The sequence below is a fragment of the Diceros bicornis genome, chromosome 11, assembly GCF_020826845.1.
Source record: "Diceros bicornis minor isolate mBicDic1 chromosome 11, mDicBic1.mat.cur, whole genome shotgun sequence".
Taxonomy (NCBI): domain Eukaryota; kingdom Metazoa; phylum Chordata; class Mammalia; order Perissodactyla; family Rhinocerotidae; genus Diceros; species Diceros bicornis.
In genome coordinates this window covers 46,805,661-46,833,658 of record NC_080750.1, presented here as the reverse complement: position 1 = coordinate 46,833,658, position 27,998 = coordinate 46,805,661, and the positions used below count along the sequence as shown (strand labels likewise).

Below are 27,998 nucleotides of genomic sequence, written 5' to 3'. Positions count from 1 at the left end.
GACTGCTAAAAGCAATGAGCGCACAGCTGAGGCTTGAAGTTCTAACATGGCACACTTACAGGTTTAAATGAAAATGCTTTAAAAGACTCCATAGGCCTCAATGCAGCTCTATTTGCGGAGGAACAACCTCCTCTCCTGCAACAAGGCGAAATAAACCCCTTAACAAACTGCTATGAAAACTCTCTTGGAAACTAAAGCATTCAGTCAGACATGTATGTGGAAAATGGATATTGAGGGACAGAGTTACACATGTTCATAGTGTGGGTATGTGTGTGTGTGCACATTTAAAAAATTCTTTTAGGGGCCGCCCCCGTCAGTTGAGTGCGCACGCTTCACTGCGGGGGCCGGGGTTCGCAGGTCCTGATCCCGGCCGCGCACTGACGCACTGCTGGTCAAGACATGCTGTGGCGGCGTCCCATATAAAGTGGAGGAAGATGGGCACGGTTGTTAGCCCAGGGCCAGTCTTCCTCAGCAAAAAGAGGAGGATTGGCATGGACGTTAGGTCAGGGCTGATCTTCCTCACAAAGGAAAAAAAAATTCTTTTAATGGTTGAATTTCTGATCTAAAAGTTTTTAGCACTTTAAATACAACTATATATGGCTGGCCATTAAAAAAATACTAAAGCTGAAGGGACATACCTATTTATCTCATTTCAGATTAAATTCTTAAAGAAAGTTATCTCTAAATTAAGTCCCTCAGGTTAGGAATTTATATTATCTCTAAGCCAGCAAAATATCTAGCCTATAGTAGATAATAAATGAAAGGAAGGCAGAAATTACTCAACATTCTTGTTCAGTGTGTAAAGTTCAACAAATTTTATCCAACTTTCCAAGGCAAACAAGTACAACTTAGATTCTAAATGGGCAATTCTAAATTTTTAAAAACTCAATTTTATCAGAACCACAACTCTTCCCCTAATCTCAATACAATTTAAAATGGGATTTTTGTCATTCTGTTGGTTTATGTTACAAAGACAACACCATGGGAGTTAGAGCACCACTATAATAATTCTTTCCTAAGAAAAGTTTAAAGCAACTAAAAAAATTGGGAGACCAAAATGTAAATTATCAAAACGATGACAATGACAATGATGTTAGCAGCTAACATTTTTGTGCATTTATTATATATGCACTGTTCTAAGTACTTTATATATAATATTGCATCTTATCCTCACATCAACACTAAACAGTATGTACTATTACTATTGTTTCCATTTTATAGATGAGAAAAATGAAGTACAGAGGTGGATCAAAAGAGTATTACATTTACCTGGTGAAATTATTAACACCATAGACTTAGAAGTGACCAGCACACAAACATAATAAGGAAAATAGCTACTCATCTTTTGGTCATAAAACCAAAGTCTGAAAGTCTTTGATATTCTGACTACATTATGTTCTTTACGCTCAAGGGAGAACAAGAAGAGACAAGTCATCTCCCCCATGAGGTAATAACAACAGGACCCCAAAAGTGGGGTGGTATTATTACGTTATCATAGATTTATATATACCACAAATACAAGTGTTCTTTAATTTTCAAAACTGCACTTACAAAAACTGATACGAGCAGAAGCATGTCTGTTCAAGGATCACAGAAGAAAAGGCTTCAATTACCCTTCCCCACAAGATTGGCCAAATACTAGGAATCTGATTAAGTGAATCTACCATTAGTCTCTGTGCATTTTTGGTCTTATGAAATCATGATCTACCGAATATCCACAAGCTTTTCATTGCTTACTAACACTGTCACCTAATTCTAACTGGTCAAAATGAGCAATTGCTACAATCAACACTAGCTACAAATTCTAGCCTAAATGCATTCAATTTAGGATTACCTAAGGAACGTGAGTTTTGCATTATTAGCATAGTTCACATTCACTGTCTAAACTGACTTAAAAAAAAAAAAAGTAAATTTAAAGACACTGCATTCTACCTTCAATTGAAATGAATAATAAATAATAATTGTTAGGGAGTCAGGATAATGTTGGCAGAACTGTTGGTGGATTCAGTTGCCACTATTACCCCTTGGGGAGGCTAGCAGCAAAGAGAGATGATATGCTGACGCCAACATGTACACAAGCATTATCACTTTTTATGGTGCCTTTTCTTTTTTTGTTTTTTTTTTGTTTTTTTGTGGTTTTTTTGCTGAGGAAGATTTGCCCTGAGCTAACATCTGTACCAATCTTCCTCTATTTTGCATGTGGGTCGCTGCCACAGCATGGCCGCTGCTGAGTGGTGCAGGTCCATGCCCAGGAACCAAACCCAGGCCACTGAAGCGGAATGTGCTAAACTTAACCACTAGGCGACAGGGCTGGCCCCTGTCGTGACATTTTTTATGGTGGCATGAACAAGGCTGGAAAAGGCTGTAGAGTGGGGTAAGAGCTAAAGCTGCAGAATCACAATGTCTTGGGCTCAAATTCGGATCCCACTTCAACAGTAAGACCTTGGGCAAGTTCCTTTTCCTCTCAAAGTTTCCATTCCTTCATGTGTAAAGTTGGGGTGATGAAAATATCTACCTCACAAGACAGCTATAAGGAGTAATTAATGCACATTAAGCACTTAAGAGTATGTGAGACATAGGAAGTACTTGTCAAATGTTTGCTGTCACCTCATCATCAACCCTACCAAAACTATGTTTTGGGGGGAAGGACAAAATAATAGAAAGTTGATGCTTACTGCCACTAGACTGTGTCAATAAATGTCAGTAATATTCATCAGAGATTTCCAACTCTGATATCTGTATACCCATTCCACTGATAGCTTTTAATTGCTCCTAAAAGAAACAGATATTCTAAGTTATTTACATCTTAATTTCTTCAAGAATAAATATGTTAATGGCATTTGCCCCTGGTGTTAGTTTTCTATCAGTATGTCTTGGTTATTTACTATTCTTCCATATTTGATGTATGTTCTTTTAAGCTGTAGGTGGATATTTATAATTGCCTGCTAAACAGCCCCTAGATGTCATAGTTTCATAAATTACAACCTAGGAATCATCCTACATCATATCCACCTGTATCTTCTTGTAAAATCCATCCCTGACTCCCCCATTCCTTCGGTCTTTGTCTCTGTTCAAGCATTAGCACCTCAGATTACTGCAAATGTCTCCTAGCTATCTGCCTGCCCATCCACTCAATCTAATCCACTCTTCATATAGGCACAGATATTATCTTTGAGGGGATGAGTGGGGTTGGGAGGCATTTGGTCACGTCATTTTGCTGCTTGAAAAGTGACCATCACCTGAAATTTATATAATGTTATAAATCAATGTTACCTCAATAAAAAAAAAAATAACAAAATAAAATTAAAAAAAGACTGTGACAGTGGTAGGATACGAAGGCTAGTCAGTATGAAACAGAAGAACAAACACTTATAACAGGTACAGGTTCAACTGGGGAGACTTTGAGCAGAGATTTAACATGTATCCTTCCCAAAGTTAGCGCTGTCTCTATTGTGCAGACAGGTATACAAGAATATTATAATTTAAAGATGATAAACATTTAAGTTATTAAAAAAAGACAAGAAAAGTGGCCGTCAAGCTACGGATTAAAAGAGACTTAAAGATACCAACCAATCAAAATGGATGAACCTTATTCAGATCTTGATTCAAAGAAACAAAGGGCAAAAAACATTTTTTTGAGACAAAGAAATCTGAATATTTTCATATTAAAAAATTATTTTTTAAAGTTTAATGATAACATGGTTAAGAGACAAACGAAACCAGAATCAAGATGAACAGACAACCCACCAGCTAGGAGAGAATATTTGCAAAACATACATCTGACAAGGAGTTGATCTCCATAATATAAAAAGAACTCACACAACTGAACAACAAAAAAACAAACAACCCGATCAAAAAATGGGCAGAGGAAATGAACAGACGCTTCTCCAAAGAAGATATACAGATGGCCAATAGGCACATGAAAAGATGTTCAACATCACTAATCATCAGGGAAATGCAAATCAAAACAACACTAAGATATCACCTCACGCCCCTTAGAATGGCTATAATCACCAAAACAAAAAACAACAAATGTTGGAGAGGATGTGGAGAAACAGGAACCCTCATATACAGCTGGTGGGAATGCAAACTGGTGCAGCCTCTATGGAAAACGGTATGGAGATTCCTCAAAGAATTAAAAATAGAGATGCCCTATGACCCAGCCATCCCACTACTGGGAATCTATCCAACGAACCTGAAATCAACAATCCAAAGAGGCTTATGCACCCCTATGTTCACTGCAGCATTATTCACCATAGCCAAGAAGTGGAAGCAACCTAAGTGTCCCTCAACTGACGACTGGATCAAGAAGATGTGGTATATATATACAATGGAATACTACTCAGCCATAAAAAAAGACAAAATCGTCCCATTTGCAACAACATGGATGGGCCTGGAGGGTATTATGTTAAGTGAAGTAAGCCAGAAGGAGAAAGACAAACACTGTATGATCTCACTCATATGTGGAATATAAACCAACACATGGATAGAGAAAACTGTATTGTGGTTACCAGGGGCTATGGAGGTGGGCACAAGGGGTGAAGGGAGGCATATATATGGTGATGGACAAACAAAAATGTACAACCCAAAATTTCACAATGTTAAAAACTATTAAAACAGCAATAAAAAAAAAAAAGAGCCTTAAAAAAAATACTTAAAAAAATTATTTTTTAAAGTTTAATGATAACATGGTTAAGTTTTTTTTTTTAAGTCTTTATCTCTTAAAGATAAAGATACATATCAAAATAATTATGGATGAATTGATATGTCTGGATTTACTCCAAAGTAATCTAGTTAGAGGTACGAGAGGAGAGTAAGACATGAAACATAACTGGCCATCAGTTGACAATGTTGGATAATGAATACATGGGGATCTGTTATACTATTGTCTCTAACATTGTGAACATTTGTAATTTTCCAAAATAAAATGTTATTTAGGAGGAAAAAACTCATTTCCAGTTGCCTAAAGAATCAAGACCGATTTTTTTAACAACACTTTCACAAACAAGTATGATTGTAGCCCGCCTCTTCTCTTATTCATCACTCTGACCCACACCACAGGCCAGTCGCACTCAACTTACCATCACGTTCATAACATCAGGCCAGGCCCCTTCACCTCTCTGTGTCCCTGTATGTACTGTTCCTTCTCCCAAGAAGGTCTCTCTAGACCACTGAACGCACTTCTGAGACCTGGTTCAAAGGACCACTTCTGAGACTCTCTCCATTTCCCTCAAGCCTTCCCTGGCACTTCTTCAGCCCTTAGCATGTATCTATATTCTCAGTTATTTTGGTTGGTTAGTTGTTGTTTTCCTTTATTCTATTTCTAACTCCCTCAAGAGATTATAGCCTCCTTAAGGGCAGAAGCTGTGTTTTACTTATTTCAATAAATATTCCCTATAATATGCATGGAAAGTTGTAATTATTTAATAAGTGCTTTGAAAACCAGGAAGGAAAGTCAACAGAACAACAGTTGGTCATGGCAAACGTTATTAACAAAATATTATATCTAGTAAATCATAGTTTATATATCCTTAATACACCAATATTTATCTACTGTATGTTTACCACATTCTTAAAAAAATTAGTTGTCATTTTTTCAAGGAATATGTTATATATCTTGAAAGGTATATCAATATTATTTAAAGACAAAACTATGCCCAAAGAGATGTGGGCAGCTTATTTTCCTCTTTCTGAAAGAATTATAAGCTAAAATATGACATTTATGCTATCTTTTACATCTCATCTGGTGTGGTTGTGGGAATATATATTTTATTCTGTTGGAAAGACTATACACTATTTATTTCAAAATGATAAAAAAGTCAAAATACTCCATAATGTGAAATAATATTTCTGAGACACACATGAGAGATATATAGATAGAGATGTAAACTTATCAGCAAAGGACTGTAAACTTTTACTTTATAACAGGAAATAGTTGAAATGTTTCACGTTTCTAAACTACGAAAAATAAGTTAATGCAAAAGTAAATTAATGCTGATTTAGCAAGCTGTTACTAATACTTCTTTGATACTTTAAGGAAATTATTTAGCCACTGCGTTACACATTGTACAAAGAGAAAGGAAACACCTACTAGTATAAAACTTCATTTGCTTCATGTCTTTCATATCTCACAGTTTCACACATTAGCCTGTAACAGAAATAAAGACATGAGTTCAATATTTGTCATAAAAAAATATACTAATAGCTTAAAAACATTAATGAGCCATGTAGTCTAGAAAGTTTAGATTACTTTATATGGCTTGTCACAATCATTTATTAGCCTCAAGATGAATATCTTTGATACTTAGATTAACAAAATAAAATCAAATCTGGTAAAGACATGCTAGAAAAGAAAACATTTTGATAGATGTCAACTTCGTCATTTTTATTTTATAGGGAACAAAATTGTATGTGTTTTATACTTGGCAAATGACATGTGGACAAATTAATGTTCTCCAAGGTAAACAGAAAAGGAGAAGGAACCTAAAAGTTAGAAAGAAATACCTGTTAATTTAAAAAGTGATAACGTCATTTACAGCTCTACAACAAGTTACTTAACAGTATGGAATTTCAGACAAAAGCAGCTTTTATTAACTCAGTATTTTTATGACTAATGACTAAATAGCGGCTTTACAACTTAAAGATCTGTTATTTTAGTTGATTCATCCCCAAGGGAAAAATTATGGAAATTATGGAAAACATGAATAAATGTTTAAATATTCAAATTACCTCCAAAACAGGATCTTCAAGAAGATCCTGATATAATATAATATCTTATTATATTAAGCCAAAGTAAAACTTCCCAAAAATGCAGAAATGCAAAAGACAGAATGACTATTCCTTCTTATTGAAGGAACTAGTAAACTGAAAAAGCTGGCAATAAAAGTAATCGTTTCAACAGCACCTCCATTTTGGTGAATGGGGCTACTGTTCTCCAATCTGCAAAACACTGGGGTCAACCCACATCCATCTTTCCTCTGTTGGTTAAATCCAATAAACACTATATCCTCGTAATTTGTCACTTGAAAATGCTCTCTTGGGTACTCTTTCTCCTTAACCTACCTTAGAGGTCCTCCTCATCCTCTCAGTCCCTTACTCGAAACATTCCAACTGAAGGTCACTTAACTCCAGGAGGCGGCATCAAATTTTGAATACACATCATTAAACACATAGTTTTCTTTAGTAGATTGATTCACACCAATTCTTAACAGAAAAGGATGATAGTCATAAGTGATGGGTCTAAACATACCTGGTCTTAAATTAAGTAACAGGCCCTGCCTTGTTTCCTGTTAGAATGAAAGAAGAGTCCTTGCTCCAACCTCTTCACTGGATCTCATTCCTTCTCCTCCATAAGACCCTGCATTCCTGAAAGCTGACCTCTGTCTCCTACATCCCCATCTATTCCTCCCTGTCCTGAATCACTTCCTTTAACACACACAAACATCGTAGTATGACCCATTGTGTGGGTGAGGAGGACACCTCTCTTGATCCCACATCTTCCTCTAGCTATTATCTACAGTTTGCTTTCCCCATGACAGAAATTCTCCTTTTAGAGTTGTCTACAGGCTCTATATCTCCATTTTCTCACCCTCTGCCCACTCCCCCATCATTTGGTCCCTGAAACTCCAAAGAAAAGGCTCTAAAAGCTATCTGCATCCTCTGTGTTATCTCTAAATCTTTTCTATCTTTACCTTAATTCCACTTCTCAGCAGCATTTGATGACTCCCTTTTCCTTACACCATTATCTTCTCTAGGCTTCCTGTCCTCAGTCTCCAGGTTTTCCTCAACTTATTAGTCATTTTTTTCTGTCTCCTTTGGATGGCCCCCCATCCCATTCCTCTACCTGACTTCTAAATGTTATCTATCATCTCTGGGGGCCCATCAGCCCTCTTCTCCTCTGCACCATATAATCTCATCCAGTCTATGATTTTAAATTTAATCTATAAACTGATGACTTCCACAGCAATGCCCCAGACCTAGTCTCTCACCATGATATCCACTCACCTACATGCTGACTCAAGGCAGCCACTGGCTGTGTAATAGCCATTTCACATTCAAAATGTCCAAAACAGATCTTGAATTTCTTCCCCCAAAATCTGCTTTTTCACAATCAGTACCCAATCATTTAAGCCAAAAATCTTGGAGTCAACATCCTTGACTTCCCTCTCTTCTTTACATCCCGTCTTTCTACCAGCACCTGTTTCCAAAATACATCCTCCAAAACTGACCAAGTTTATCATCTCCCCTGTGAAAATCTAGTATGAACCATCAGTATCCCACTATTATCTCTTACCAGGACTACAAATGTAGACTTCTGCTTCTACATTTGCATGCCTATTGTCCATTCTCCACATAGCTTCCAGAGAGATCTTTCCAAACATTAAGTCAGATCATCTCATACCTCTGCTTTTAATCTGCACTACCTTTAGAAGAAAATCCAAACTCCTTCTCCTTGAATACACCACACTACTTACTATACTTACTGTACTATAACTTACTTACTCTACCTCACTATACCACAGCCCCTGCCTTCCTCTGCACCAAGCCTGTTCCCTTGACAGAGCAGAGACCCCTCTACATTGCAGAGATCATTGCACCAGCTGCCCCGACTCAAACGTTACCTCCTTTTGACTACAAAGTCAAAGCAGCCCAGCACCCATTCTCATCATGCCCAACACATTAATATCTGAATAAAACAACATTGACCCATTTACCTAAATCTTGTCTGCCCGACTAGGAACATAAGCTCCGTGATGGCAGGGGTTTGGTCTACTTCAATGCTGTATCTCCATGGCCTACATCAATGTATAGCACATAGTAGGCATGTAATCAATAATTGTTGACTGAATAAATAAATTTAACCAGTGCCATCCAAAAATCATGATAAAATCTTCTATATGACAACGTTCTAAATAAATGAAAAAAATACCAAATCTTTTTTTTTCTTTTTTGTGAGGAAGAGTAGCCCTGAGCTAACACCTGTTGCCAATCTTCCTCTTTTTGCTTAAGGATGAGTGGCCCTGAGCTAACATCTGTGCCCATCTTCCTCTATTTTGTATGTGGGACACCTCCACAGCATGGCTTGATAAGTAGTGTAGGTCCACACCTGGGATCTGAACCCGTGAACCCAGGCCACTGAAGCACAGAGCGCCAAACTTAACCACTACATCACAGGGCCAGCCCCACCACCAAATCTTTTTTTTTGTCCTTAAACATTGTTAGGAAATGTTTTATCAAAAGCGTATTGATCTTTCCTGAATTCCTAAAGAAAATACTAACCATAATTTAGTTGTTTCTTAATGATCCAAAAGTGCCTATATATTAATTACACTTATCCATAATGCTGAGGAATATATATATAGTTCAACAGGCTCTTGTTTCCATCACTGAATGGCCCCAGACTGCTACTCTGCTTTTTACAGATTTTTGGCCTCCACTCCTAACTACAGCATATTCTTCCCCTTTGGCAAATATGCTGCTTCTAATCCAGATGGATTAAGGGAATAAACATTAGAAAAATTCAGTTGTATTGAAAAAATACAGTTTTTAAGCGAAGACCTGAAAATCTTTATGTTGCATAGACTACGTGATCTTACATCAACACAATCAATTAAATGCATGTTTCTTAACTGCTCAGAATCAATTTACTGTCTACATATGGATGGGCCACAAAAATACACAAAGCTGAAGCTTTCAAATAAAGCCTCTCCCCTCCCTCATAGTAGAAGACTACTGCCTAACACTGAATAAACAGACTTGGAAAATCTTGATTAAGAGCTGCCTTTTTTTTTCTAAAAATGGAAAACTGTATTATGTGGAAGCCTTTACTGTTCTCTACTAATCCCAGGGGTAAAACTTTTATTTATAAAATTCAAAGAAAATATCTAAATAAGATATATTTTTCTTTCCCAGAAATCGTAGTATTATAAAGCATTTTATCCAAATCATTGAGTTTATCTGTACCTCTGTTTTTTTGTTATTATTCATTTGGGTATTCTGATCTTGTTCCAAAAAACGACTTAATTTCAGCTTATGTTTTCCATAAATATGTGAGACAAATGACTTTTCAACACAAGCAGAATTAAGATAAACATCTTAAGGGCCTCTCTCTGTAAATTCTTGCCAACAAACGAAGCTGTATATAGTCTCCGAAACAGACTTTCTAAGGTGTAAACAGACTAAACTATACCCTTGAATTAATCAGTTATTTCTAAGCAAAATTTACCTTTGAAATGGCAGAAAATTGATAGTTCTAATTGATGGGTATATGAGACTTCATTGTGTTATCATCTCTACTTTTATAATTTTGAAAATTTCTATATAAGTATTAAAATTTTCCTTTTTCTATTCCACAGAATACCTATTATCTAAATAATTTTATAACCACATATACTATGGACACACATTACATACTCAATATATCTAAGTATTATCCATATATGTGGTTTTAAATGTCAATGGGAACATGACATTTATATTTGCAGATTAATTAATTTCATTTGCATTGAGGATTAACTGCATTCAATTAAATAGACAATTGGTGGTACAATTTTTTATTAGGATAGTTGTCATCAAAAAACATAAAATGAAAGCTACATATTTTAAAAGTTATTCTTGCTTTAATTTGAGCCATCTTCTAAATTCCCAATGGTTTTGCCCTTTCTAATAAAACTTGACTGAATTTTTAAACACTTAACCTGCAATCTACTTTAAATGATTTACATTAAAAATTTAATTTTAGAAGTACTCAATCCTCTTGACACTTTTTTCAATTAACAACAAAATATGAAATTGACATGCTCACAAATTAATTAGTGTTTAAAGAGTAAAGGGGAACTATATAGAAAAAGTATTCCTTTCATAATTAAACACTGCTGGTTTCACAACTAGCTAGACCTGGAGGAAACAAAACCTTCCCATTACGTCCTGGCTGCTGTTTATATGTAATCAATCTTCCCAAGGCCCTTTATTTTAGTGCCAGTTAAGGTAAAAATTACTAAATTATATAGATGTTTTTGATCTTTTAATATGAAGCCCAGATAACCATAAATAAGTTTACTGTAACACTGTATGATAGAAATGATAAGATTTTTATTTGAGTGGACCACATAAAAACAACTATGGTATAAACTGCATTTCCCAAAAAGTGGCCATCAACTTTATGCAATAAATATATTACAAAGACCTAAAACATACTAAAATAATGAACCTAATCATTCTTTGACTAGTTCAAAACATTGTGGTTTCTTAAGGATCTGAGTGCTAAGAAGTAGATTTTCATTTGCCAAGACGGCAAATAATGCTCCTTCTGGTATATTCACCAAGCAGCGTTTATTACTTTAGGTGAGGGAGGTGGGAGAGGGAGAGAGAGGGAGAGAGGATATCACTATGGCAGAAATGTCAAAAAATTATTATATGGATAAAACAATTCAATCTTATAAAACTTATAAAAGCCAAGTATAGGGGCTGGATGAGGCAGAGTTTTCATAAGTAAGCTATCTTTAATCCTACTTCTTAACTGTAATAAATGATCACATAAAATACTAGCAACCTATTATTATTGATCTTAAATTGACTTACCTAAGTTGATGCTCCCTCAAGTTTGATAAGGCTTCCATACCATGTAAATAGGAATACACTATTTCCAGATCCTGTTCGAAAAAAAGGATAGAAATTATTAGACTTGTCAGGAAAAGAGATTTCTAAAATAAGTCACTATGTTTACAGACCAAATTAAAGACAGCTTTTTTTAATACGAGTTTTCTTAGACATTAAAATAAGCATTATTAAGAGAAAAGTTGAATTGCACAAATGCTATCCATTACAACTGCCTTTGTGATATACACAAAACCTATTAAAATATAAAATGAACTGACTCAGACTTATGAAAATAAATTCCTCATAAGTAGTTCTTCATTCATCACCTATTTTCTGCCTTTTACATCAAAATATCAAATAAATATAAAGTTTTAGTTTTAAGGTATAGCTATTTACCAGTACTATGATTAAATCAAATTATTGTATTTTAGTCAATATAAGATTAATGCATGTTATTTCATGACTACACTTAAAAATGAGCATGAACTCAATTTTTTCAACTCTTACAATGACATTTCTTATATACAGAAATATTTAAGTTAAAATATTTTCTTTAAAAAAAAGGCAAGCTTTGCTTTTCTTTATCATATTGCAATACATTGAAAAAAGATTCAAAATTATTCATGAAAGTTCAGAACAGGTAAAAATTCAAGATCCTGTTTATATTCATTTATACAACAAGCCAGAATTAGTATTTTAAGACTCCAATGAATATACAGTACTACACAGTTTGTGATATCAAGAATCTGAATGGGTATTTACTTGCCCCTTAAATCTTAGTCAAAATCTAAAACAAAAGTATTTTAAGAAATTTGTAAAATAATCCTCTTTCTAAAAAAAGAACAGCTCTCTTAAGATATAATTCACATACTATAAAATTTATCATTTTAAAGTGAATAATTCAGTGGTTTGTTTTTGTACAATCATGATCAGTTCAATTAAGAACATTTTCACCACCCCAAAAAACAAGTCCACCTCCATTAGCAGTCATTCCCCATTCTCCCTTAATTCCCAACTCCTGGCAACAACTAATCTACTTTGTTTCTATGGATTTGCCTATTCTGGACATTTCATGTAATGGAATCTCACAATGGAATGTAACAACATGTTGTGACCAGCTTCTTTCACTTAGCATAATATTTTCAAGGTTCATCTATGTTGTTGTATGTATCAATACTTTCCTTTGTATTGCCAAATAACATTCCATTGTAGAGATATACCACATTTTGCTTATCCATTCATCAAATGATGTACATTTGGGTTTTTTCTACTTCATATCTATTATGAATAATGTATGAACTTTTTTTTTTTTAAGATTTTATTTATTTATTTTTTCCCCCCAAAGCCCCAGTAGATAGTTGTATGTCATAGCTGCACATCCTTCTAGTTGCTGTATGTGGGACTCGGCCTCAGGATGGACGGAGAAGTGGTGCCTCGGTGCGCGCCCGGGATCCGAACCCAGGCTGCCAGCATCGGAGCGCGCACGCTTAACCACCAAGCCACGGGGCCGGCCCTGAACTTTCAAGTATAAATTTTTGTTTGAACTCCTGTTTTCAGTTCTCAGGGGCATTTACCTACGAGTGGAATTGCTAGTTCATATGGTAACTCTATGTTTAACTTTTTAAGGAACTGTCAAATTGTTTTCCCGAGCAGCTGCATTATTTATAATCCCACCAGCAATGTATGAGGACTCCAATTTCTCTCCATACATCCTTGTCAACACTTGTTATTATCTGTCTTTTTTATGTTAACCATCCTAATTGGGTTTATAGTGGTATCTAATTGTAGTGTTGATTTGCATTTCCCTAACGACTAAGGATGTTGAGCATTTTTCTTGTGCTTATTGGTCATTTATAAAACTTCTCTGGATAAATATCTATTCAATTTGTTCATTTTTTAATTGGTCTTTTTATTACCGAATTTTGAAAATTCTTTATGTATTCCAGATAGAAGGCACTTATCAGATATATAATTTACGAATACTTTCTCCCATTCCATGGGCTGTCTTTTCACTTTCTTGGATGGTGCCCTTTGAAGTACAAAGTTTTTAATTTTAATGAAGTCCAATTTATCTATTTTTTCTTTTGTTGTGTGCTCTTTTAGAGTCATTGAAGAAACCATTACCTAATCCAAGGTCACAAAAATTTATTAATATATTTTCTTCTAAGAATTCTATAGTTTTAGCCATTATATTCAGCTCTATGATCCATTTTGAGTTATTTTTTGGGGTCTATAATAGTGAGGTCTGGGTCCAACTTCATTCTTTTGCATGTGGATATCCAGTTGTCTCAGCACCCTTTGTTGAAAAGACTATTCTTTCCCCCTTGAATTGTACTGGTACCCTTGTTGAAAATCAACTGACCATAAATGTAAGTGTTTATTTCTAGACTCTCAATTCTATTCTTTTGATCTATGTGTCTATCCTTATGCCAGTACTACACTGTCTTGTTTATGTAGCTTTGTTGTAAGTTTTGAAATCAGGAAGTGTGAGTATTACAAATTTGTTTTACTTTTTCAAGATTGTTTTGGCTCTCTGGGGTGCCTTGCATTTCCACATGAATTTTAGAATCAGCTTGTCGATCTCTGCAAAAAAGCCAGCTGGGATTTTAATAGGGAAGCTGAAGATCAATTCAGGTAGTATTGCCATCTTAACAATATTAAGTCTCCCAACCCATGACAAGGGATTTTTTCCATTTACTTAGGTCGTCTTTAATTTCTTTCAACAATGTTTTGTTCTTTTCAGTGTACAAGTCTTGCACTACTTTGGTTAAATTTAATCCTCTCTTTTGATTAAGAAAAAAATTTGTGTAGCCTTAGGAATACCTTTTAGAACAATTCAAACTACATGTGAAATTAAATTTCATATATTAAGGGCATAGATCAGGGACAATGATTCATAGAATAATTCGATAAGAAATTTGAAAATATTTTAAGAGGAGACTAAGATTTTTAGCCTAAAATATTTTATTGTGGTTCTCAAAACAATATTCTGATGTGTTAAGGGGGAAAAAGACCTCATTTATAATTCTAAATTGTCCCAATTTAAAATTTATCAATACTGGAAATTTAAAGTATTGCCCTCTGGTGGTCAACTTTCAAATAAACTGATGGTCTTTAATTTTATTCATCTGTAGTCTTCATTTCCCATAAGTCTTTTAAAAGCTATTTAAGGATTGAAATTTAAAACTACACCCTATAAATTCAATATAAATAAGGAAGCTGTAACAAAACCTTTCCCACCATCTAGTTAACAAAGTGTACATTCCTACAGCTAATAAATCCCTTCTTTAGAAGCAGTCATACTCCAATCATAATATATTCTATACGAAAGCCAATAAAAATGCCCTAATTAATGAGAAGTTTTCTTTAATATCTATAATAAAAGGTCCTTCTAAATAATCCTAAAGTTCATATTCTATTTTAGATATTACAAATTTGTGTGTTACTTGCAGTCATTAAATAGTACAGAAAGACTGCCCTCCCATTTCTGAAGAGCTTATATTCTGAATCTAACATTAAAGTCTTCCATTTTCTTCCATGAAGTACCTATCAACCCGTTATAACCTGCCCAAGGCCTACAATGCCTTTATCTAAGCAAATAGACAAGACTATTTACATTCCTTTAATACTCCTCAAGCAAATAAATTTACACTGACCAAAAAAGCATATTTTGGAAAGTAGAAGAAAGAAATAGGATTTTTAAAAACTGGAGAAGAGAGAATTCTAAAAGAAACATGATAGAAGCAAGAATTTGAAGCTTAGAAATAGAACGGAGGAAAAGAACAGCCTTAAACTGTAAAAGACAACAGGCCTTGCAATAACTAGGTCTCCTCCTTCAAACAGACCAAGCAAAATCAAAGTAAAGAAGCATATTCCTTGATCAAATAGCACTTTATTAATCTGTTGCTTTTTAACATTATGGAGTTTCATAGTAGTATAGGAGCCACCTTCTTAAATAAGTCACATCCATTACATGTGTCAGTATTGTATGCGTGAACTTCACAACTTTGAATATGAACGTATAATCTGCATGATTATATAGAATATATCTATGAACAATAACTACCACCATTATTTTTTTAACTCAAGACAATATGTATAACTATCACTCGCAAATAAAATAAGATTGCTTGTTAGTTAATAAAAATATGGAGAACAATGATATATTCTCACCCATAAGTCACAGACATAAGAGAATGGGTCATGAAGTTGTTACTGAGCCTGCATTATAAAACTCAGAGTGTGAAGGAAAGGGACTGCATTATACCATCACTGCAGGACCAAATAAAAAACATAGTTTTTCCATCTGTATGTTATGTAGCTGCATAAATAAAACATTCACACCTCACATAATCATGATGTTTTCTGGGGAAGTAAGTTTAAACGTGTCACTCCAGCAATACACAACCAGGGAATCCTGTGCAACTGTTTCATGTGAGTATTTTAGATATTTAACTAGATTACAGACTTCTCAAATGAATTCAACAATTATGTTCAGAGTTTCTCCTACTACTCTTAGAATAAGTCATCTCAAAAGAAACTTGTTTTAAATGTTCTGTGCCACAAGGAGCTTATAAACTCAGGGAGCAGACAACATTATTCTACATAAAACTTAAATGGACGGCAATATTATCTAGCTTGAATTGGATGACTTTACATACAGAGTCTATCTAAACTTGAGATCTCTTAATTGTAACTAACAGAAGGAATGGTACGAAACTGAAGTCTAGACAGCAGGCGACAAGCAAATGTAATGTTTCACTGTGCAATGTGAACACCATCCCAGATTTGGGTAAGTGGGAAAAACAGACAGACTGTGGAAAAAGCACTGGGAAATCTCTGCTCTCTGCCCCTGAGGAATGAAAGAAAATTGACTAGAGATGAGCAAAAGAAATGCAAACTAAAGGAAAGAGGAATCGGTGGCTAAGCTTTTCTTCAGTAAAGAGCCCAGCATTTAGATTTACCAATGACTACGGATGTCGAGTAAGGTAAATAACACTAAAAGGTAAAAAAGAAGACAAGTTTTCTTCTCCTTTCCTAGGGGCAAGGTGGACTGGGCAATATTTTGAAATAGGCAAACATGGCCTTTTGAATCTTTCTATCAATTTTTTTCTACCCTCTCCCCAGGTGTCCAGCAACCTCACATTACCCCAAACCCCATTCTGGGGCACCATGCCCTCATCTAAAAATTAAAGGAAAACAACCTGAACACAAATGTGAATGTGAGTGATCAGCAGGAGCCTTTGAATCTTCCAGGGGGACTGTCTGTTGGCATTTGCATTTCCATAGTGCAAACAAAGCTCTGGAGGGTATGAGATTTCGGGCAACACAACCAAGAGAAACGAAATATATCAGCAGTATAAGGAAGGAGATTTGGGGGCATGAGAGGCCATGCGAAGCAACCCAGCTCTGCCCAGGAACTCCCTCCACCCCATCCTTTCCCTAGAGGTTGCCCCTAACCGCTTTCTTCCTTTACTTCTCACACAGAATTTTCAACCCTTCTTTTCCCCTTAATGATTGGTGTTTGTTAAAATAATTTACAAGTGGTATGGAATCGCCTTTACCCAGCAAGGAAACAAAAAGGGGAAAGGGTGAGGTGCTGAGGAATTCTTGCTCCTCAAAGCAACCTGAAATTTGCAACCATGGTGAAAACCAGATATGTGCCATCACAGAGCAAGAGCTTTCTCTTAACGGGAGCAAGGAAATGTATGGCCTTCAGGGAGTTACATTCTTGGGTTGTTGTTTTTTTTTTCTCTACACAAACAAGAGATATTCAGAGTGATTATGCTTCAACAAACTTGACTATAAAAAAAAATGCTGGCGAGTTAAATCACCTCAAGTGTTCCAATTTTCATTTCTGTCAAGAAACTATGATATGCAAACTGAGAACTTTCTAATCTTCTCAACTGCACCTTCCAAGACAAATAAAATTCAAGACTATCACTATTTTAAAGGACTCAAAAAATGTAAGCTATTTTTCCCAAAAAATTCTCTAGTCTCGAATACAAACAGGAACATGTTGCTCTAACCAGAAAGCAGGAAAGAACAATAAGCCTTTCCTTCTACACTAGGAAGGATATCATTTTTTCAAAAATAGATGCCATTTGAAAGCAGATTAAAGTTATAAAACCACTGTAACCCAGGAGACAAGATATTGACAGGCCAATTGGAATGCGGTTTTCCATGAAAAAGACTTTTTTGCCCCAAATGTAAACCATATATCAAACCCCAAAGGCATCCTCTAAGTTATTTAGGAGAATGACTGTTCACAACCTAACCGAACCCTCTTGCTCAGTCTGCAAACACAACACACCGCTAAGAGGAAAGCAGTCAGAGGGAAAGGCTCCACATCTTGGGCTCTTTGCCTAATTTCCCCTTAGAGACTCATTCAGAACGTAATAGGACTCATGGCAAACTTACAACTCACTTAAAACTGGCTTTTAATTTCATTTGTTTACCAGCATCAGGGATTCTCGAACAACTTGCAGTATATTTCCATATGATCTTCGGAGACAGAGAGGACTATTCCTGCGCCTCCTCTCCCACTCCCAGCCTGGGGGCGCACTCTCTCCTCCCTCCCTCTATAAACTCTTTATAAACCATGGGGGTGGGTATATTCGGCACTCTGCTAAGAGAAAAAACATATATCTTTTTCCTTTAAAAGAAGTTTTGTTTTATATATGAATCTATGTATTTAAACTATAGTCAGAAAGTACTCAAAAAGGTACAAACTTCCGGTTATAAGATAAATTAAAAAAAAAAAGGTTGATTCCTTTAAAAAGATTGTGTCTCAATCACCAAAGAAACTAAGGCCAGCATTATGCTAAAATTAGCAGGCTTATGGAGACCTAAGTGGTAAATGCCTCTGGATTTAAACATGAGGAGGAAGAGAGAGGAGTATCTTAATTAAGTGACAGCAGTCACAGGACCAGGAACTATACTGATGTCGATTTATTCTCCCCCGCAAAGCCAAAAAGGTAATTTATCCTTCTTGGCCAAAGATCACTAGCAACGAATTAGAGAGTTGTGTCTTGAAGATTATTAATAAGGAGGTTAAAAGCTAGACTACCCAAGGCTCACACTCATGCCTACAGCCAAATGGAGGAGGGGGCAGAAAGGTGGGAAGTCTGCAAGTTTCGCTGTCTGTCGACATAGTGGTTAAGCTTAAAAATTTTATAAATTGGAGATCCCAAATTTTCCTACTCTAAAACGTTCTGAGAATAATGGACAGAAGATGGGCTTTGGAGTCAGATGGAGCAGAGTTCAAATCTTAGTCCCCAACACGGCCAAGATGCAACACCCTGGGTGTTGTTACAGAGACTAAATTTGCAAAACGAGGTGAATAATATCTACCTGGCTAGGCTGTGTGGCTACAATTATATCTACTTTCATAACAACACACAGCACGTACAGACCCTCAAAAAGTTCCTCAAAAAGTTTCGTAGCTGATTTTATTACCTATGAGATCTGAATACAAGCACAGTAACACCAAGAACATAAAATTAAAAATACTCCTGAAATTTATAGACATCAGAATTTTTACAAATTAATGAATCCTCTTCATATGTATTTCTATCCAAAAAAAAAAAAAGTCAAATGAATTATATATAAAACATATAAAGGGCCCCTACATTGTCTGCTTTAGGAATCCAGATTTTTATAGCGGGTCTGGTGGGCAGAGGATGCCAATTCCCTCCGGAGCACATACCCGGTAGCACTGTTTCAAGCACATCACATTGAAAACCCCCTGCTTCCAAAGCTCGCCATGCTGCCTTCTGAATAGAGTCCAAACACAACAATCTGTTGCACCCTCTCCATATAATGTCCAGCAATCTTTGGACCCAGTCTCACACAAAGCCCCTCAAAACACTCTCCCCTTCCTCTCACCTGGTGAAAAGCTCTCCTCCAAGTCCCCATTTACCGCTGGCAGTGACCGCTTCCTTTCTGAGCCACTCCAGTTCTTACTGTCTGCACCTCTCACATTTGGACCTTCACAGGTGCTCTGTGCCGTTAGTGCTCTTTAGTTTCAGGAATTTACATTTTATCTCCTCAGAGAATAAACACCTTGAACAAAGTTACTCTGTTTTCTTTTACACCTCTTTCTGATCTCCGTATCCAGCAACAGACTGTGGATGCACTGGGTGCAAAGAAAGAAAAGGGCAACATTCCTGGAGGGGTGTGGTATGCACAGCCTTAAAGGGAATACTCCTGAGAATAACAGTGAAAGAAGGAAAGGGAAGAAATGTGTTTTCAATCTTGTGTTCAGAGCTGTGGGAAACTCATACTTGCATGGGCTGAGACATTCTGCAAATGGCCACAAGGTGGTAGACCGGACCAACAGTCCTTTCCTAGAACTGGAAAACTCGGTCATTGGTCTCACAAGCACACTTCCATTACACATACATAGATTTGAGTCTTTAAAGCATTCCTTAAGATCATCTTAGAACATGACGAGTCCTTTCTCCTCATGCCTCTAATGAAAGGAGGTGGGGGAGGGGAGACAAGTCCATCAACACTCCTATTAAAATCGCTTAAATTCTATCATCCCTAGCAGGGAAAAATTCTATTTAAACCAGCCTCCCCGCCCACATGTCTTGGTAAAGCACTAGAGCAATTAAAACAGAAATGTCAGATCACTACACTGCTGAGGTGTCTGGTGCCATCCCAGTCCCTCATACCCCAGAGAGTTACATCATGACATACTTCAGAAAAAATGTAAGAAAAAAATCCATAGTAGAGTGTATGATTTTCACTAAAATTCTTAAATACATTCGTAAACAGCACTTTCAACCCTAAATCATAGGAAGGCTGTTTCTGAGCTTACTAATTTATACCCAAAAGGAAAACAATCCCCCAGAGTTGTGATTCCATTCAAATTCACATGTCAAGACCCAGGAAAACCTGGTAATCATAGTACTGGTCATTTATGATACGGCCTGGATACACGTCTTCAGCCTCAGGTTCTTAAGCATTGTTTCTTTACAAGACACACAAATAAGGAATTCCAGAAGTAAAAGGTACACATTCAAGCCATTCTGTTTCTCTAAAATTTCCTCGGGTGTTTCCCACTGAAAAAGGCACTCTTTATATCTTAAAAAAAAAAAAAAAAGCGAGTTTTTGAACAGTTCCTAAACTTGAGAGAGAAGTAATTATAAGGTAATTACCTCTTGAACTAACCATGAAAATGACAAAATGGACATCTGAGGTAAACAGAACACTCCCACGCCTCTAATTCAAACTGGTGTCGGGCAGCCCGAGAACAGTCCTGTTTCAGGAAAGATGAGTTGAAGGTGGTAGACAAATACTTCATAAATTCTAAGGGACAGATGAAGTGTTGCATATAATCCTCATTCTCAAAGAGTTTACTTCTTTTCGAAGAAAAGGCAAGCGTTCAATGATACAGCAACAACAGAGGTCATGAGGCAGCTTTTATGATTGCTAAATGAGCAGTGTTATGCTTAGCAACTTAGAATGCATCTTACGCTCTAAGATGGATTCACTGTCCAGCCCTAGGGAAAAATGACCATCTAAGTAAGTAAGTTTCATTTGTGGAGATTAAAATATCTCATTAGAAAAATCAACAATTAAGTTGTAACCAAAAACTCATCCTGTGCCCAAATAAGAAAATTATCATGTCTAAATCAGCACATGACTCCTATTTTCAAGAGTCAGTGTAAGTACTTCCCCTTCAGAACAAGGCATGACCACCAAGCCTGCAGCTTCCCAGAATTCATATCTCTTAGGCAGCAAGAACAAACTTATCAATATATATCGTCATTTTAAAGTAACTATCTTATTTTAATTGCTCAGATTGCAAAATATGTAGTCAAATTTTAATTTCACGTGTACAGATTAACACACTAGAAAATTATTTGCAGTAATTTAATGCTAGCCTGGTTTCTGCTCCCCATTTTTAAGCTAGCCACAGTGAATGGCTACATTTTAAGTTAACATTTAAACATTTGATTAAGTACAACAACCAAAAGGTCAATCAGCCATACACACACACATACACTTGCGTGCGCGCGCGCACACACACACCACGTTAATAAAATGATTCTTGGTCTTTCATTTCAATTAAAAAAAAATCAGGGGCAGGCCCCATGGCATAGCGGTTAAGTGCTCGCGCTCCGCTGCTGGTGGCCCGAGTTCGGATCCCGGGTGTGCACCGATACCCTGCTTGTCAGGCCATGCTGCGGCGGCGTCCCACATAAAGTGGAAGAAGATTGGCATGGGTGTTAGCTCAGGGTCAGTCTTCCTCTCAAAAAAAAAAAAGAGGAGGATTGGCACGGATGTTAGCTCAGGGCTGATCTTCCTCACAAAAAAATCAAACTCCCTTCCTCCCAATTCTCTTCTAACAATACAGCTAAAACCTTCAGCTTGGTGTTCAACTCATTTCCCATAGACAGTCTGGCTCTGGTTAAAGCCTGTAGAAACCTTGCTGAGTTGAGGTGGGCAGAGGGAGCCTGCCATACACCACTCTACTGAACTCAGTGTCTGCAACAGGGAGCCCTGGAGTCTACAAAAATCACCCTCAGGATGCCTCAAGTTTCAAATGTCGACCTAATTCCAGAGGCTCAATTAATGGTACTTACTTTGAACCATTCACGGTACAAATGTCAATATTGCTACAGTGGTAAAGTTTAGACAGTCCTAACATAATAAAAGCAAAGCAGAACAGGTCACTGAGGACACAGGCTCTTTACTGCCTCTTAGCAAAAAGGAAGTGCTTCTGAATGGAAGCAGGTTTTAAATATAGAAAACTTCATTGCTGCCATTTTTCTAGGACAAAAGACAAAAATAATTTGACATCTGTTTTCCCCATCTTGAATGTTCTACAGAGGAGTCAACCACCAACAGTATTACTTATTCTCAAACTTTTCTAATTCTCAAGAGGACAGGAGAAGCAAATGAGAATATTCTAAATACGTAATTAAAGCCTTCCAACTTTGTTAGTCAGAAACGAACTAAATGCTAAAGAAATTTTACCTACTGTTCAAAATTGATCTCTTTCAGATCTGTCCATAAAAGGTGAGGTGATGGGGAGGAGGGGAAGTTTAACCATTCAACCAGATAAACACTTGGGAAGTGGGGGGCAGTTACAGAAAAAGAAGTACATTATTAGATTGTAGAATTAGGGACTTCTAAAATATATATATGTGTGTGTATATATATATATATATATATATATATATATATATATACACATACATACACACACACAGTTCTAATCAAGTGTTCCACTAGAAGGGATAGCAAGCCATAGTTTCTGAAGCATCCCACCTTTCAATCATGTTTTGAACTCTCCTTTGAAGCAAAAATCTCACATCTTTACTGACTCGACTCTAATTGTTTTTCCTCCCCCAACTGCACAGGTTGTACCATGCATGCCTGACAACTTACATTTGTGCATGTGTACATTGGATTTATATGATGGATTCCATTACATTCATAAATAAATAGACCTTTGGCCTCATAACAGCAATACTCTGATATCACCCCACACACACACACCCCCGAAGCCATTGCAGTATCATTACCAAGATTCTCCACAAATCAGAAGGATGCAAAGAGCCTTTGGTGTGGCGACAGTGATCATTCTGTGAAGTCAGTTACTGTAGAGAAGCCATCACAACCAGAAAGGGAGATGAGAAGGAAAGGTGGGAAGGTGGTTGCCAACTCCACGTTTCCTAAAATACAAGTTCATAACTTAAAATGTGTGTTACTTGACAGCCTGTGTTATAAAGGGGAGATGGGTTTGTATATCATCCTAGAATTAGAGGATCCATAAGGGAAGAAGGAAAAGGAAGCTGTGAAATTTCCCTTTCCTGGTAAAAGACAAAGTTCAAAGAAGACTGGTGAAGGGGTTCCCCGAACGTAGGTCCACAGGAAAATTTTCACCAGTGTGTAGCAATATGAGGAAACAAGGACAGTGTGGTGAGATTCTTGATGAGCTAAATATGTTCCATTTAAAGAGCTCTCTTTTATTTTAGGGTCATAACCATTTTTATCTTTTTGCTTTTATAACGTCATTCTTTGAAATTATATTGATACTAGATGATAGTAGTTCACTGTCTTGTCTAATATCACGAATAGAAGAAAATTTTTTAATTGCCCACAGTGTGTTGGTACTCTAATTTTTGAATGGTGGTCAGGAAGGTGAATGGTCTTACTCAATGAAATCCAAAAACTTGGGACACCCACTTAGGCAGTCCTACTAATGCGGGGATGGGGAGTGACTGTAAATTTCCAAAATTATTCACCTCTTACTTCCAGCTCTTATTCTGGAAATGTTCCAGAGAAAAGCATTCCAGGTATTTTGACTCTCCCCAAAGAAGATTTTTCAATAAATTTTTATTAAAGAAATCTCTAACATTAGAAACTTCTGGTAGAATTCTGGGCCTTGGAACAAAATGGAAAATTTGCAGAAAATGTGGCAAGATGTTTTGGGAAGACTAGGTAACCAGAGTGAGCCCTGCCAAGCAACTCTCGTATGCACTCTCTGCTTGCCAGGCCACTGGGCAAAGAATATGAGTCATCTGAACCACAGTGCCCAAGTTCAAAACCTGATTCCACCATTTACTAGCTCTGCATCCTTGAACAAGTCACTAAAACTCTCTGCAGCTGTCTGCTCACCTGTAAAATGGAGATAATAGTCTCTACATTAAGATTTGCAAAGTGCTTAGAACAGTGCCTTGGCACACAGTAGGCACCTGTTTTGAGCAACAGCTACTATTATTAATTACTCAATTTTTAACGACAATTATGGAAATCTAAGGCAGAGAGAAGTGTGCTGAAGGATTAAGGAGACACCAGTAATTCTCTGGCCAAAATGTGTCAGACTGCAGAGACCTCCTGGCAACACACTCAGAATAGTATTCTCGTTTTTCATTTTTGTTTTCTTACTTAGATAATTTCTGGTTTTAAAATAAAATACAATGCTGCAATGCTCTAACATAGATAGCTTAAGCAGAGAATGGCTGGATTTGAAAAGTAATAAAGAATCTTAAACACAACTCATAGTTTTCCTAATATGAATGATGACTTCTATTTAGTCCCAAATTTCAATAGAGATTGGGGGTAGAGAGAATCCAAATCTGTCCTTCCCTTCATTCATGGTTCACAGGTAAATTCAATGTATTGAATACTTGCTCTGTGCAAAGCACTGTGGTAGGATGTTGTCTTGAAGACAGAGAGATTGGTACAACACAATTCTGGTCCTCAAAGAAACTTGGTTAGGATAGAGAAAACATCCTCACAAATGACTACAATCCAAGACAGAAATTCAATTGTAAGTCATGAGTGTCCGAAGATAAGTTTTCTTACTCCCAAACTCAACAAATGCATTCTGCCATTCCACCATTGCTGCCAGCTGTTACCACAACTTCTAAATCATATCACATATATTCTTCTCCTGTAGGCTCCTGATCGTCAAACCACATATTATGTAAATTAATTATACCAGAAATCATAAATATCTATAACTCTTTCACTTGACAAATTGTTGTTGAGTACCTACAATGCATAAGAAAACGTAATTAGATCCTATATTTAGCATCAAGTCCTTCTACCATTAAAGAAGTGGTCATTTCCAAAGTGTATTTTTATTGAGTTATTTAAATTTATTACAGCTCAATAATAACATATATAGTAATGTCTTCTGACAAAAAGTACAAATAAATTTGCATGCCTCTGGGGATGAAACCCAACTTAGCAGAACCACCAGTTATACTGAACATGTGTGAGGCCCAGCCTTCCACGCCCTGAAAAGCCTGCGGTCAAAGCCAAGTGCCAACTCTGCAATGAACTGGGGAAAAAGAGAAAAAGAAAAAGGGAAGGCAGAAGACATAATTGCTTCCTCCCTATTCACAGGTCATTTACCATTATTCACAGTAATGTTCTGCTTTGAATGTACGTATAAGCTACGTGTGCATTAAGAATATTTGTAAGCATATTCTTTTGAATATTATCATTAGTAGTAATTCTGGGAGATCTGGCTTTTGAAAACATCCAACATTCACCCAGAACAAAGCCTAGTGAATGAGTTGGTTATTTAAGCACAAACAGGCTCAAAAATAACATACAATTATATGAAGTAAAGAAGTAACTTTCTCTTGGGATTCACTAAGCAGCTCTAATAAAACACCAAGATACAGTCTAAAAATGTTTTGAGCAACAGCACCATGGTTTTTATAAAAACTGTATTGTTTGGAAATGTGACAAACTGTAAATTTCACTTCATGATAGCTGATCCTCATTTTTAGTAGAAAATGTTAGTAAATCAAAATTCAACAATAGATAATTATGGAACTAAATCTACTACAATACACTACTTGTACTTGTGTGTCATATAACCTTCCTTAACCCTAAAATATATGGCAGATAAATACTACCTGTTTATTTCTTATTCTTCTGGAACGAAGGCATTGTTTTATTCATGAAAGTAAATATTAGGTGCCATTGAAATGATCCACGTGTAACTTTGACAAACCCTTGCTTCATCATGCCAGTGAGGATTCTACCAAATATACAGGTACTGCCAGAGGAGGCCGATTACCCTGTGAGTAGAAGATTCAGTGCAAAAACCTGAAATGCAGAAAAACGTCCGGTAGACTTCTCCTCACAAACCCCTCAAAACCTTTAGTAGTAGTACCTTGAGCAAAAATTAAGTTTTTATAAATTAAAAAAGAACAGAAAAAAGGCAGAATGATACTTTTTCTTCTTTATCATCTGTGTGTCTTTTCTGAAATTAGTAAGTCATTCAAGCATACAGAATTACATATGAAATAATAGCACACGCCCAGATTTTTAAACTATTAACATTGTGTTCTCTGCATTATTTTCAATTCTCTTCTCAGAAATGAACAAGTTTCCCACCTCAGAAAACCTTCACTTGACCCTTTCTAAATCCTCTATAGCAACAGATCTATTTCTTGGCCAAGATTCTGGAACGAGAGGTTCATCCCTTTTGTCCATTTTCTCAACTATCCAGTTATTGTACAACCTTTTGGAATCTGATCTTTGCCCTTAAATTTACTGAAATTCCTTTCTCCAAGACCACCAATGATCTCTCTACAACAAATTAATATTACCTTTTTTCCCCCTGTGCCAAGCACTATTTAGATACTACGGATACACTAGTATACAAAACTGTCCTTGTGGCTATTGCAGGCTAGAGGATATAGAAGAGATTGAATAAGTATAAAAAATGTTAGTGATAAGCAATCATGAAGAAAAAATAAGAAAGGCAAGGAGAGTACGAAATGTCAGGAAACGAGGCCACGGCTGCCCACCCCCTCCCTGTGGGTCCTCCTGGGACCCCTCAAGGGGCGCTGCGGGCTGCAGAAAGTCAGGGACTTTTCTTACAAACCACCACCATCACCACCTGATTAGTTACCATCTGAAGCTGCTGGAGCATCACTTCAAATGGTAACTAAAATTTACACCAAACTTCCCCCAAAAGACTAGCTACGCCTTTACATTTCTCTTCTGCTGCTGGCACAAGTGCCCCAGGTCTTCTGGTGAAAATCCTAGGAGTTATCTTCAACTTGTAGTTGCTACTTGTAGCAGCTTTTTTCTCTTTTTTCACACATTTAGTTAGTTTTTTTAAAATCCCCTTAAGCCTCCTATCTTAGTTGTTTTGTTTGTTGTTTTTTTTTTTGAGGAAGATCAGCCCTGAGCTAACATCCATGCTAATCCTCCTCTTTTTTTTACTGAGGAAGACCTGCTCTGAGCTAACATCTATTGCCAATCCTCCTCCTTTTTTTCCCCAAAGCCCCAGTAGATAGTTGTACGTGATAGTTGCACATCCTTCTAGTTGCTGTATGTGGGACACGGCCTCAGCACGGCTGGAGAAGCGGTGCGTCAGTCCACGCCTGGATTGGAACCTGGGCGCCAGTAGCAGAGGACGCGCACTTAACCGCTAAGCCACAGGGCCGGCCGCTATCACAGTTTTTTTTTTTTTATTCTATTTACAATGGCATGGACAGTTTCTGGGCCTTCTTCCGTTTCATCATGCATAATATAAACAAGACACCTAAAACAGTTTTTAGACTGTTCCCCTCCACTAGTGAAATACTTCCTTTGATCATCGAATTTCAACTGCGTCACACGAGCATTCAGTGCTTTCTACGTCCTGCACCTGAGGTCCTTTCCCAGCTTTCTCCCACCCTGCCTCTGCTCCAGTCTCTACTCGATGATGGCTTTTGTGCCTCCCAGCATGCCCTGCAAGAAGCACACTTCCTCCAGCCTTGCAGATATCCACTGCCCAATTCATCCTGATGGGCATCTCAACTCACATCCTCTGAGAAGCCTTTTCAGACCACTCTACCACGCTCTTCCCTCCTCTTAATCTCCTAAACATTTATTAATGCATCATTCAGAAGGAACTTATCATATGT

The 27,998-nt window shown here is 36.7% G+C and overlaps 1 protein-coding gene across 9 annotated transcripts in view; it reads right to left on the bottom strand.

Moving 5' to 3' along the window:
* The window catches only part of RAPGEF2 (Rap guanine nucleotide exchange factor 2), a 243,044-nt gene that overhangs the window by 150,660 nt on the left and 64,386 nt on the right, over window positions 1-27,998 (bottom strand). For all 9 annotated transcript variants that reach the window (XM_058550277.1, XM_058550284.1, XM_058550280.1 and 6 more), the window contains exons 2-3: window positions 11,581-11,651; window positions 6,092-6,148 (exon numbers count right to left, since the gene is read on the bottom strand). In XM_058550277.1, the coding sequence (XP_058406260.1) occupies window positions 6,092-6,148; window positions 11,581-11,651 (128 nt within the window). The remainder of the gene's footprint in view (window positions 1-6,091; window positions 6,149-11,580; window positions 11,652-27,998) is intronic.